Source organism: Phytophthora infestans, genomic scaffold (assembly GCF_000142945.1).
Source record: "Phytophthora infestans T30-4 supercont1.51 genomic scaffold, whole genome shotgun sequence".
Lineage (NCBI taxonomy): Eukaryota > Oomycota > Peronosporomycetes > Peronosporales > Peronosporaceae > Phytophthora > Phytophthora infestans.
This window is the reverse complement of record NW_003303708.1, coordinates 755,264-768,865: the sequence shown is the minus strand read 5'-3', so window position 1 is coordinate 768,865 and position 13,602 is coordinate 755,264. Positions and strand designations below refer to the sequence as shown.

Below are 13,602 nucleotides of genomic sequence, written 5' to 3'. Positions count from 1 at the left end.
TCGTCCATGGGCTCTACCAGCGTCTGCAACCCGACGACCAGATGATCAAGCGCATCCAGATGCTTGGCCATAGACGATCCACTCTCCATCTTAAACTCGTCGAGGCTACGCGTCATCGTCACGCGGTTATGGAGCGTGGTGCGGTTGTAGAACTCTCGCAGCGTTCCCCCCGCTTCTATGGAACGAGTGGCCGACCGAATCTTGGTCTGATGCTGGAGTTCCACTCCCTGAGCGATGATGCTGAGCGCCTTGGCATCATTGACGAGCCACGCCTCGGTGATCTCGTTCTCCGGCTTGACGGCTTGAATATGCGCAAGCAGGCCCTTCCTGGCTAGCTTCATGCGCATATTGTACTCCCAGTAAAAATAGCTCCCATTCCCGAGGAGGACTTCGGCGCGCTTGGTCGTCGTCACGTTTTTGAACGTTCCGGTAGAGTTGAGTGCGGCTGTTAACCTGTTGTTGTTGTTGTTAAAGGCAAATGCCGAAGTGAGTAGATTAAAGTCAATTAAATATGTCCTCTAAACTTCAGTGCTCCTGGCCATCGAGAAGACTAACCGGTTTGGGACCGGTTCATTTTGGAACGTCACGCCGGTAAGCCGAACCGTACAGTGTCGGTGCATATCAACAGTTGTCAAGCCGCTCCATTTTGTTTTTAATTGTAACCTACGCCGCTGTCGGGAACACGTTCGCCAGCTAATTAGTATCGGATTTTGCTGTCTAAGGAACTCTTAGAAAACAATGATTTACAGCAGTAACACATATGAATTCTTTTTGTTCAATCTAAAAGTTTCTATCTTTATTGATCTAGTGACAACGTTTATTAGCACAGCGCTGTTCTTACGGGCAGTTCTTAGGGCCAGCTTCTGTTGTACATGTGCTACAATATGGCAGCTCAGACAGTTACCTCACACTCAGATAATAATTAATATTTCTACAACGAAACAGTAGTAGTTATTATTTTAGTCTAACTTGCAGAACTATTAACAATATAGTATTACGTGTGTTATAGTATGGCCTTGAAAGCACGCATTCAGACGTTTACGCTAAGCACCTTGCAGCTTAGTTAGCGTCTTTAGGGGTATTTCATTTGAGAATAAGTAGCTCTGTCTGTTTAGCGCTCAAGTATTAAAAGCAGCATGCATTATTAAAATACTAAATACTATTATAATACTTCGTAGTATTAAAACTATGCCGCCTTCGGATAATGGCATGAATTTATTGATGTGAGCTACATATTTCAGTTTTAACCAATTGAAGCCGCATTCCCTCCGCTCGATAGCCAATGATAAACCTCATAAACCTAAGCTTTCGTATGTGCTAGCATTGATAGCTAAGGATTGGTTTATAAACGTTCCAGGCTGAAAATACATACCAATTGTGAAAACAATTAATTCAATAAAAAACTTTTTTTCTTAATTTATGATAAGATAAACGTACCAATCTATAGCGAGGACGTCGACAAAATGACCAGGTTTCGGCTACAAGCAACCTTTCAAATAATGTTCCGCGATTCGGAGGTTTGAAAAAAAATATTGCGCTTTGTTTCAGAATAACTCATTTTGCATCGTCTTCCTTCGAGAATTATTACACTTATGCAAAATACTTTGCATTACCCAGTGCCTAACAAAATGTAAGTAAATCAAATTCCAGGTAGCTTATTGCAATAATTAAGCAAAATGCCATATTATTGATGACTCCTGTATTGCAATAAATATTACCAAATTTCTTATATCAACTGTCGCAAGCCGTCTTTGGATGGGACGGTCGACGCTGTATAGAAGTAGAACGGTAGGAGCGTTAACGGAGACAACCAGCTAAAGCCAAATATAATACCCAGGTTCTTTTCCGCTTATCGGCTCCAAGGCGTTTTCACGACTGACTGTTTTCCTTCTTCTTAGCGACCTGCACCTTGTCCTCCACGGTTCTCGTTCCCGCCGCCAGGAACTGTTTCACCATCATTGTCCGCGATTCGGCCTCCACGACGGTGAGGCGGTACCGCATACGCCACCGCCGCACCACGTCGATTCGCTGTCATTCAGTAGCTCCGGTCCCCCATGCCTTCCGCCCCTGTCATCAAAAGGGACCGCAAGCTCTAGCCGCACTCGGCCGAAGAAGACCGAGACCAGCCCACAGCTTCTCGGAAACACCGTCGTGGTTCTGCAAGGCTTCATCAAACGCGTGTCCCGCACGGATCTGATCAGCCGTCGAGAAGTGCAAAGGGGGATAACGGAACTCAGCGTGCCCAAGACGGTGGCCCCCAGAACCACTCGCGACACAGCACATCTTATGAAGCTTGACGTCCTCGTCGATCACCCGTTACACCTTGAACAGCCTCCTTTTGGGCAGGGTGAGCCTCTTGGCATGCCCGCACTTTGCTCAGCCGTCGCACTTTAGGCTTGGGCCCACACAGCCGTCGGCTCTCCAAACTGCTTTGTTGAGACGCTCGGCCTGCTCCTACTCCTCACGATCCTTCATCGACCGGGTGTACCTGTCCTCGGCGAGTTGTTTCGGCGTGCGTCGGCCCCTGGAGGTTCGCACCTCCGCCGTAGGCGACTAGTAGTGACTAGCAAGACTGTCGAACCACTAGCAAGCACCATATCGTCGTTCCAGAGGACTCCACCGTCGACACCCAAATGCCCTTCTGCCAGCACGTAGTTTCCCAGCAGTAGTAGCGTTCCGACGCCGCAGCTTCCATAGCGAATCCACTCGCAAACTCATATATGTACAGACCGGCGTAGCCAAACAATCCCATTGACGACGCGAAAGCGCGGAAAACACAGCACCCACGGTCCATCGCTAGGTAACACTAGGAGCCGGAGCCGATCCAATACTTCACCGTAGCCTTGCCGCTCCGCTCGAGCACGTCGGGTAGGAACACGCACCACAGGGCGTGATAGGCTTCCCGTCAGCGGTGAACAAGTCGACCAAGGCCGGCTTCGCTTACCGCTTCATCCTCTAGCACCACAATCGGCGTCTGGAACAACGCCTCGTACAGCCTCCAGTGGCGTACCGCAGGAGTGCTTTCCGCAATCCTCACATAGTCGGCGGAAATCCGGTAGCACCGGACGCACGTCCTACACAGACCGGTCCACTTGACCTCGAATGCCGACACGGCGCCGACGATCCGCCCCAACGCACACCACACCGGCTTAGTGATCATGCAGCCGACGGCGCCGCTCAGGGCCCAACGCAACTCCGACCAGTGGCTGACGGCCGCCGCCCACGCAATTTCCGTCCACGGGTTACGCACGACGCTCCAACCAAACGCGCCGCCGAGCCAGATGCACCATTCAGTAGCTTCGACAAACAACTCAATCATCACCGTGTGGTTCGAAAAGCAGCGTAATCCGGCATGTTAGGCGTGTGTACCGGCACCAGGCCGATCCAGGCAGGCCAGATCCATCAATCACCATTAAAGGGAATCGTTCACCGTCACTTCTCGGCGGCGGGGCGAGTCCACGCCGTAACTCACACTTCACCGTCGCCGGATCTGGGACCGTGCCGCGCCTTCGTCACAAACCGTTGGTCAACGAGGGCGAACCGTGTCCACCTCCAGCGCACCTGGCAAATCACAGAACCATTGACAGTCCATGACTAGGTCAAGAAGCATCAAACCAAACGGCAAGATCCAGTCTTTCTCGTATTTCCGCATATGTTGCCTTCTTCACGCGCCGCCGCAGCTCTTCACGCTACTCACCATGGCCAAGACCAAAGAATCCGGTAAGGGCACCGCCATCCGCCGTCTCCGCGCTCGACCCGACAACAAGGGCGAGCCGTCGGAGGAGGAATCTGTCTTGAGCGCCCAAGTGGACTTCTACGCCGAGCTCGTTGGTTACTACCAATTGCTCATGAGATCGAGCGAAATTCCGCTGACCGCGGTGCGTACTCTAAACAGTATGCTCTGGGAGCGGCTGGTTATGCCCCGAGGCTGTTGAACGCACAAGCAACGTTCAATCGTCATGTGGCTCAGTTGGTTAGGCCCCACCCGACGTACGCTCAAGCGTATTTTCACGATTTATTCGTCCATAGTCGTGCTAAGCACGCAAATCAGACGTGGAGAACCACATTGACCACGTGCGAGCGGTGCTCGAGTGCATACGCATTATTAAGCTGTATGCCAAATTAGACTAGTGCGTCGTTGGCGCGGAGGCGATACGGAGGAGATACCTTTCCTCGGCTGCTTCATTCGGAAGCGTGGCTAAGTGGCAGATCATGCCAACGTCAAGGCTATCGTGGACTGGCCGATTCACAAGGACCAAAAAGACTTACGCAAGTGGCAAGGCTTAGCCAATTATTTGCACAGTTACAGCGCGAACTACTCAAAGATGGCTCGGCCGTTGTCAGATCTCCTAGAAAAGGACACACCATGGTGCTGGAATGTCGAGCACGCCGGAGCCTTTGAGGCTGTGAAGGAGAGCCTCCTTCAGGCTCCGATCCTCGCACTACCGGACCCGGATCGTCCGTTTGGCGTCGTCTGTGACGCCTCCGATCTTACAATCGTTTGTGCTTTACTACAAGAAGACGCCGAAGGAAGTGAACGATTGCATTTGAGTCTCGCTAGCTCAAAGCTGCAGAGAAGAACTATCGAGTTCATGACAAATTGCTACATGCAATGAAGTATGCCCTAGTCAAATTCAGGGTACACCGGCTCGGCTCTAAGCCTTTGTGACATTTACTGATCCAATTCAGGGTACACCTGCAAGGCGCTTAGTCTTTTGTGATGTTTACTGATCATGATGCGCTATGTACTGCGACACAGTCGCCTCGCCTAATCTCTTTCAGAAAATGGCAAGATGGTTTTCTTTCTTTGCCGAGTACAGCTTCGAGGTGAAGTACTAGCCGGGGCGGCTTAATGTAGTGGCCAATGCGCTCTCGAGCACGATGGGCTACGAGCTAGCTCATGTCACGACAGTGACGTCGTCAGTGCCTGACTTAATACGCGGAGAGTATGCACAAGATGACATGTGCGTAGCGATGCTACGGGCCCTTGTTTGCGAAACGTTTAAAGACTCTTATAAGGAATAGTCTGGGCGCTTACGCGCGAGGCTGCATCGATACTCGCTCGATGGCGGCCTGCTGTACTTCAGCACCGATTCGGACGATAACCCTCGTGTAGTCGTTCCTTAAGATGAGGTTCTAAAGCATCGAGTCCTTAATAATGCTCATGATACGCCCGTGGGTGGGAACTTAGGTCGGGCGAAGACCTATGGATCGGTGGGCGGTGGTCCAATATGTATAATTGGATCGGTACCTATGTACGCACGTGTGGGACGTGTCATCGGGCAAAGTCCACGCCGAGCCAGGCAGCGCCATTGGCGAGTTTGCCTGTCCCCAAGGGATGCTGGCAGTCCATGAGTATGTACTTTGTGCTTGACCTCCTCAAAGATAAGGCGGGAAACACGGGTATTGTGGTCTTTGTAGACCGATTGAGCAAGATGGCTCATTTAGCCGCGGTGTCGGACACCATGGATGGTGAAGGTACAACTTTGTTTGGATTGACTCTTTTGCCAACATGGCTTGCCTGAGGCAATTGTCTCGGATCGAGACCGGCGCTTCACCGCAAAGTTCTGGACGTCCCTCTTCACAGTGCTTGGCTCTCGGTTTGGACATGTCCACAGCAGACCATCCGCAGACCGATGGTCAAACCGAACGCGTGAAGCGCGTTGTGGGGGATACCCTCAGAAGCGTATGCGCTGAGGCGCCAAAACGCTGGAGCCAGCTGCCCCCACTCGTTGGGTTCGCATTAAATAATGCAGTGCACGCATCGACAGGCTACACTTCGTTCTATGTGAGCGGCTTGGTGAATTCTCGTGCCCCACTGACGCCGCCACACAGTGTCGCAGGGCTTGATGGGGGAGAGATAACCGAGCGGCTAGCTGATGTCAGCCCTGTTGCAGTTCGCAAGTAAGCCGATGACTTTGTCTCTTTGACACTAAGCGTAATGCGCCAGGTGCGCGCCGCTATGGCTGAAAGCCAAGACACGCAGAAGGAACATGTAGATGCCAAGGGCAGAAGCAATTTTGAGAGGTTTGAGGTCGGTGACCAAGTTGTATTAAAAGCTAAAAACCTACCTACTCATGCATTGTCTGCAGTCTTCAAGACGAAGTTGAGACCTTGGTTCAAAGTGGTGACAGGAAGGGCCTAGCGTTTGCGCCCAACTGTCTGAAAAAGATGCGCGCACATCCGGTCTTCTATGTTGGCTTGCTTAAGCCATATCAAGCCCGTGCTCAGGTGAGCGCGGAGGCGTTGACGCCAACGGTGGTTGGGCCACGGACATATACAGGGCAGCAGGTGGTGGACCCACAGCAGGCTGATCAACATAATATGGTAGAGCCACAGGTCGCGGAGCAAAGCGCTGGAGATGCAGGAGCAAGGCTAGCCGAACGTTTAGCCGACCGACTAAACGCTCAGGGTCCGAGATCTGGCTGTGCGTCAGCAGTGGGTGACAGTAACCTATCCACAAGGTGGATCATCTCTTTTAGACCGACCGATGAGCGGTGAACGTGAGCGTTCGCGTTGTGGACGCCGGTGTCGTATGGACGCCGACGCCATTCCGGCAAGTGCTGACTCTCTCCGAAAGAAATCAGCTAAGACAAGACCTCATCTCACTCTGCTCGATAAGCATGGTGAGCTCCACTGTCACATGGAACGCCTTGTGGCGCGACGTAGACGTCAGGATCGTACCCAGTTCTTGATGAAGTGGAGGGGCTACCCTCACTCACAGAACACATCGTAGTTGGAGGTTTTTCTCCGGCAAGATTACGACCGGGCACATCCTGGGCCGAAGCGCCACCATGGCGTGCAACAACATTCTTAGGCGCTGGGGGCCTCCCTCTAGAGTGGGGAGCGAACAGGTCAGTAGTTGAGATCAGGGTCTGACCAGAGGTTGCAGCAGCCAGCTCGTACGTATGAGCGGTGCTCGCAGTGGGAGTAGGAGGTGAAGAGACCTCATGATGTTAAGGACCTAGTCCCGAAGCAAACATGCGCTTCGTGTTGTGCTGAACAAGATTCAGGATCAAGCGTCCTGATAGACGCATAGTTGTTTTGACACAACTTGCTCGATAAGCTTGATCCAGATGTGGGTGTGCTGTAACAGCGAAAATGGGGTCCGAGGGGGGTCGAATCACGGCATTTGGCTTTCCAGACCGGAGCTCTACCTTCGGGTTAAGAGGGTGTAGCCCTTAAGCTTGTCCAAGCGTGAACAATCGGTCATGGGATCGAACCACCGATCTATTGCTTGTGAAGCGAGTGTTCAACCGCTGAGCTGTTGTCGACGACTTGGATGAGTCAAGAACAAAGCTCTAAGTGGTTTGCAGGTCTTGGAGTAGGCGCGGAGCGCGAGCTTAGGTCTGAGACAGCTTACGAACAAGATGCGCGGTGCACTTGGAGCATTGGGCCGTGGGCCGACGACGAGAAGCCGGACATCAAGGATGCGTAGGCGTTTGTGACCTCGCGGAGCTGTACAACGCTGGTGTGAGGTGTAGCAACCTCCGCCGTCTTGACAAGACGTGACCTCGCTCAGGAAAGTTTCGAGAACGGAATGTTCTCATCTTAGTGAGGAAGCGTGTAACAGGGTTACATGGTGTGGAACACACAGGGGTACGAAGTACCCGGAGAGCTCACAAACTTTCAGTACCTAAGTGGCAGATTTAACAAGGTCTCAGTACGTTGGCTGAAAGCAACACGTTATGCATTTGATTGGATTTAACTATGCTAGATAGTTGAATAGATTATTTTACCCCTAGGCGGCTTGACCGCAATAATAGTAAATTAAACACTTCTGGTTTTGAAGCGTAAAATTAAGGTATTAACTTTGAGCCCTAATCGTGGGCTGTAAGTTTCTTTGGATAAGGAACTTAGTATTAGTGGCTCTTTGAGTCGAACGTCTTCTCCTGACGAAAAGCTACGGCAGCCGCGCTGCATCTAAGCGGTCGTTACGTACCTTCATCCGGTGCCACAGTCGTCAGTTACGCCACCTCAAATCCGTGATCTTGCGTCCCCCCCCCGTGTCATCCTGCGTACGGAAGCCTTCCCCGCTGTAGCTACGATTGGCGCACTTGGTATAAGTGTTTTAAATGAAAGTGAAGGCGATCAGGAGCCACACATTTGAGTTTTTGTGCCTATGATCGGTCCTCCTGCCTTCTTCTTTTCCAGGAATCACACCTACACATGTGCATCGGCTCGTCTTTTTACAAATTGACCTCTGAAAAAAAATCGATTCAGTATGGGCCAAACTCATTTATTTAAATCAAGTCAGTATCTTATTGTCCGACATAAGGATAGCCGCCGGGATTATTTTATCAAAACTTTAAATAGAGGGTCTCACAATTTGGAATACCACCCCTAATTAACGAACAAAAAGAAAGAAAGACAGCTTACTATCTAGCTAGTTGTTAAAATATGACAATGGAGGAGCGGGAGTAAAGAATCTTTAAAGCACCAATATTCTTCAAAGGATCTTGGTATTTTGGTTGAAGGGTGTTATGGTCGCACTTCGCTGTCTACTCGTCTAGATGCATACCGCTTGACACGTGGCATGCGCGTGCCGAATGCGTACTCCAGTTGAAGTGAGAGGAAAATGCGACCTGATTGGCATATTATGTGGTATCCCGACTTGTGATTTGTCGCCAACTTCAATTTTGTCGATCACGGGATCTGCTACGGGAGGACAATCGTGACATGTGACTTGTACATTGTATAAGAGTGCGTCCATCCCTCCTAGGTGTGTCCGCCCCAGTTTACGGTTTATATGCATATTTTTAAACAGGTGTGTCCATCTCACCCAAGCGTGTCCGTACAGCGTACAAATATATGAAGAGCTATTCGAACGAAATGCGATTAATAGCTCTCACCGGTGGGTCACTTTGGAGTTAATGGAGGCAGGTCATTTACAACGAAAAAAATAACTGGATCAGCTTGGGGTATTTTTTTTCCATTTTAGCACTAGTTATGAGATTTGCTTAAAATGGTACCGAACATGGGCGTTCGTTTCACGTAAAGTTAAACTATTCAAGTAGATTAAAGTAAGTTTTGCAAAACGCAACTAGGTGAGTGGGCATACGCTCAAGTACCAAAAAAATACTCACCTATTATGCTTTGCAAAAATAACTTGAATAGTTAAATTATCTCTCAGTTTTAAAATACTCTTCTACGATAGGAAGTGGCCGAGGTGCTGCTGTACAACCCAAATGATAAGAAGGAATATAAAAACACATAGGACAGATATTTTAAAAGCAATTTTTCTTCCAATTTCCTTACATAACATTTAACTTTCAATTGAGAATGGAGGACGATGCGAACGAGGCTTGTAGTCGATGTGAGGCGATCACCGAAAACTTGACAGCGAAATTGATTCAGTTGGAAGTACTAGCATATCCTCATGTCTTCTACAAACCGTCCCTAGTGCCCTCCTATCATCGTCGCTTAGTGCGCGTATACCAAATGTATACAGGAACGGACACACTTAAGTGGGTGCCCACATAGCTGTCTTGTTCTTACGCATATCAAGTCTTTGGAGCTGTGAGCTTCTATTACAGTATCGGTTTCGTCAGATTCACTTTCCTACGACCGATGACTGCGGTCATCGGTACATGAACATGTTCGACACTAAGAACCCCAGCATGCTATACAAACTGTCCTTTGACTAGATTGTACCTCTAAAGTCATTGGACGCTTTCGGTTACGTCACCAAGTATTCCGACGTTATATCTAAGGTGCAGCTGGAAAGGGCCCAGACTAATTGGCGAGACTTTATTATTAAAGCGATGCCAAGCCAACGTATACTCATCAACTCAGAGATCAACAAGTGTATGGCTAGCGAGCAGATATTTACTGTGACAACACAACACAGAGTAACTCGCCCTAGTTTGCAGAAGATCGCCTCTTTATCAACCCCCTACAGTGTATAATTAGTCCGCGGAAGGACGCACTAACGTGCAACATCATCGTTTTTTATAAAGCGCTGCCATTGGTCATAATCGAAGTTCGCTTAGAACAAAACTTCGCTTGGGACATGGGCGATGTGGTAATACTACGTTGCGTGGTTCGTAGCATCCCCACATCGCCCATGCGCATGGTCACGCATGTAGTGATTACTGTCACGTAATCAGTTGGTGACACATTATTTAATATATGTTAAATCCTAAGCGTATAACATGGAGAATTGCATGTATTCCATTGTTTCCGTGACCCATTTCTAGTAATCGCGTAGCTATGTTACTTTTTTAGGCTGTGATTAATATGAAGCCATTTGCGGATGAAGTGCCGCGTTCGAGTGTTCTAGACGATAACAAAAGTTCCACTACTTTACAATTTTCTCGTCCTTAATGGCCTGACCTTGGCTAATTATGGTGATAAGATCCGACAGATCATATTTTTCTTTCCGAATTTGAGCGCCCGTTTTGTGAAAACTACCGTTCCAAATTTCACCTTGAGCTTACGTTAATCAAGGTGTCCTATCCAACCTGTCTATTCTATTAAAGATGTTGATATATGTAAAAGCTTCAGCATAACTAGTGTTATATTATAAATATTTACAGCTTTCGCTGACCTTTCGCTAGTATCGAGCTTGCGTTTTACAAGACAAACAGCCGTTTCAAGTTAGATAAAATGAGAGCCAGTCCTTAATTGCAAGTTCACATCGTTTACGAATACCAATGGACAGGTCAAATCGGATAAGTATCAGTAGTGATTTTCAACAGGGCTTCACGTAAAGTATGTTCAGTCTTATATTTGCGTCCGAATGCATATCATGTATCTGACAGCCGTAGCTTTCACCGTCTCCATCCTATCATCTGATGCTTCAGCTGCGAAAGATCTCCGAGGTAGGGCTGGCTTTCATCCGCCGAAACAGAACTCAAGCACCAAGCTTTTGCGCTATACTGATGCTGTTGATATCGTCGACGAGGAGAGAGCGCCGATCTTGGAACACTTTAAGACGCTGTTCAAGTCCTCAAAGGTAACTCCAGAAAGGCTTCAGCATTGGCTAGACACGGGATTACCTGCGGAAACAGTGTTCAGGAACATGAAACTTGACAGAGAAAACGCCTTCTCTCTGTTTCACGACCCCAAGTTTGCTAAGTGGGTCCAGTATGCTGACGACTTGAGTGCCAAGTCATCTCATAAACAAGATTCAGCTATCTCCACCCTGGCAACAAAATTCGACGACGAAGCTCTTTATGAGATGATTCAAGCAGCAAAAGACTATCCAAACTTGAGAGAGCTTGCCTTACGACTCTAAGAGGACCAGTTGCGCTACTGGGTAGCCGTTCGAAAGGACCCGTCGGTGTTCTTTGATCTGCTTCATTTTAACTGGGTAGGGGCATCCATCTTCACAAAACCAGAATTCTCCGTTTGGCTCAAGTACGTAGACGACGTAAACGCAAAACACCCCGAGGCAGCCCCAGTGTCCATTATTCCTACGCTGACACAGCATCTAGGCCGAAGAGGCCGCGATGGCACAGAGAAGCTCCTGAAAATGATTGAAAGTGGGAAAGCAACCTATAACAGCCAAGCTTTCGCCAAGCAGGTGGGGAATGAGCTGTTTAGCCTTTGGATTAACAGTCGCGAAACACCGGACAAGATCTTGTGTGTGCTCAAATATGAGAGTAGAACTCAAGCTTTCATGGGGAGTCAACGATGGAAAGAATGGGAACGGTACTTGAATGCTTACAATTCCAGATATCCTGAAAAGAAGGCCACAACGATAGAAGTGCTGACGAGGAAATATGGTGATGCAAATTTGGTCAACGTGCTTATCGATGCAAGCGCGAAAGGTGCGACAGAAAAACGTGCAGCCCAGCTGCAGGCTGAGCAGTTCGATATGTGGATGAGCCTCAGAGAGTCCCCTATCGACGTCTACAACAAGCTACAGCATCATTATCGGGATAGCTCCTTCTTCTACGATCCGCTACTCAGTACCTGGGTTTCGTACATGAATGTGTTCGTCACAAGGAACCCCAGCAAGGTGGACAAAATGTTCTTGGAGCTAGGTGATACCTTCGAGGACAAGCGTTTCTTTCGGGTCCTTGAACGAGCCAAAAAGCTCCCCAACACGAAAAATACTGCAACCAGACTACAGCTGGAGAAAGCTTCGACTGTTTTTGAGAGCGGAAAACCACCCGGTGAAATATTCAAGCTGCTGGCACTTGACAATGTTGGAGATGATATACTCGCCGACACGCTGTTCAACATGTGGATGACGTATCTGAAAATTTTCAACAAAGAGCACCCGAACCATCAGGAATCGTGGTTTACCACTCTCCGTGTTAATTACGCATGGAGTGGGGTGGAAATAATTATCGAGACGGGAACACAAAATCCCAGCACAAGAGGAATGGCTGAAAAAGTGGAGGATGCATTTCACAACTACTGGCTTGATAGTAAGAAGGCTCCAGATCTAGCCTTCCGTTTCCTGTATCTCGACAAAGCTGGTGAAAAAACGCTCGCCAACCCAAAATTCAACACGTGGGTAAAGTATCTGAAAAATTTCAACGAACGATATCCTGAAGATACGACGACAGTGATAGACGGCCTCAGAGCTAACTACAACGACAGGCAACTACACCGGACGCTTAAGAGGGCGAAGGAAGATTCCAGCACGGAGGAACTCGCCACTGATCTACAGAGTGCTTTAATCCACAATTGGCGAGATGCGAAAAGGACACCAGACGAACTAAAGCGCATGCTTGATGGTGTGCCTACCTTTGATGAATGATCAATCGTTACATCAAGCTACTGTCGATGAGGGGAACTACCTCATAATCTATTCCACAGAAGCGGCTAACAAACGCTATTCTTATTACGTAATATAAATTCTTTTGATGTAAGGCACAAATGTGGCCACATACCTGCCTTGTTCTTACGCATATCAAGTATTTGGAGCTGTGAGCTTCTATACAGTTTCGGTTTCGTCATATTCACTTTCATACGACCGATGACTGCGGTCATCGGTACATGAACATGTTCGACACTAAGAACCCCAGCATGATGTACAAACTGTCCTTTGGCTAGATTGTACCTCTGAAGTCATGGGACGCTTTCGGTTACGTCAAGCGGTCACCAAGTATTCCGCCATTATATCTAAGCTGCAGTTGGAAAAGGCCCAGACTGTTTGGCGAGACTTTATTTTGAAAGCGATGCCAAGCCAACGCTCAGTGATCAACAAGTGTATGGCTTAGCGAACATATATTTACTGTGACAACACAACACATAGTAACTCGCCATAGTTTGCAGAAGACTCCGAGAAGACTTATTCTTGACTGTAAGGTCAAACTCCGATTGATACAACAGGAAACATTCTCAGTAGGAAAATCAAGGGTACCAAATAGCGTCATAAAGAGGTTTGCCGAGAAGATTACAATGTAATCTACATGTGTAAAACTACCGGTCACATCAGGTAGGAGAGGTTTCAACTTCACCTGAGCGAAAAAAAAACACTGTATTATATTGCCGTGTTCGACTACGATGCTGAGTCTTAACGTCTTTAGATGTTATACCTATGTTTTAGAATAACATCAAATGCCTTATAATATATTACTGTAGAAGCTGTTTTCCGCGAAGGATCAGCAGTCAAAAAGCGTTGATCAGAAAAAAGCGTTGACC

At 48.4% G+C, this 13,602-nt stretch overlaps 2 protein-coding genes across 2 annotated transcripts; one reads left to right on the top strand and one right to left on the bottom strand.

The window, feature by feature from the left end:
* Window positions 1-2,905: 2,905 nt before the first annotated feature.
* PITG_16709 (uncharacterized protein) lies at window positions 2,906-3,319 on the bottom strand (the record flags this gene model as incomplete). Its single annotated transcript, XM_002896888.1, has 1 exon — window positions 2,906-3,319. One exon carries the CDS (start codon window positions 3,317-3,319, stop codon window positions 2,906-2,908), a length of 414 nt encoding a protein of 137 aa, XP_002896934.1.
* Window positions 3,320-10,741: 7,422 nt separating this feature from the next.
* PITG_16708 (secreted RxLR effector peptide protein, putative) lies at window positions 10,742-11,239 on the top strand (the record flags this gene model as incomplete). Its single annotated transcript, XM_002896887.1, has 1 exon — window positions 10,742-11,239. One exon carries the CDS (start codon window positions 10,742-10,744, stop codon window positions 11,237-11,239), a length of 498 nt encoding a protein of 165 aa, XP_002896933.1.
* Between the last annotated feature and the right edge of the window lie 2,363 nt (window positions 11,240-13,602).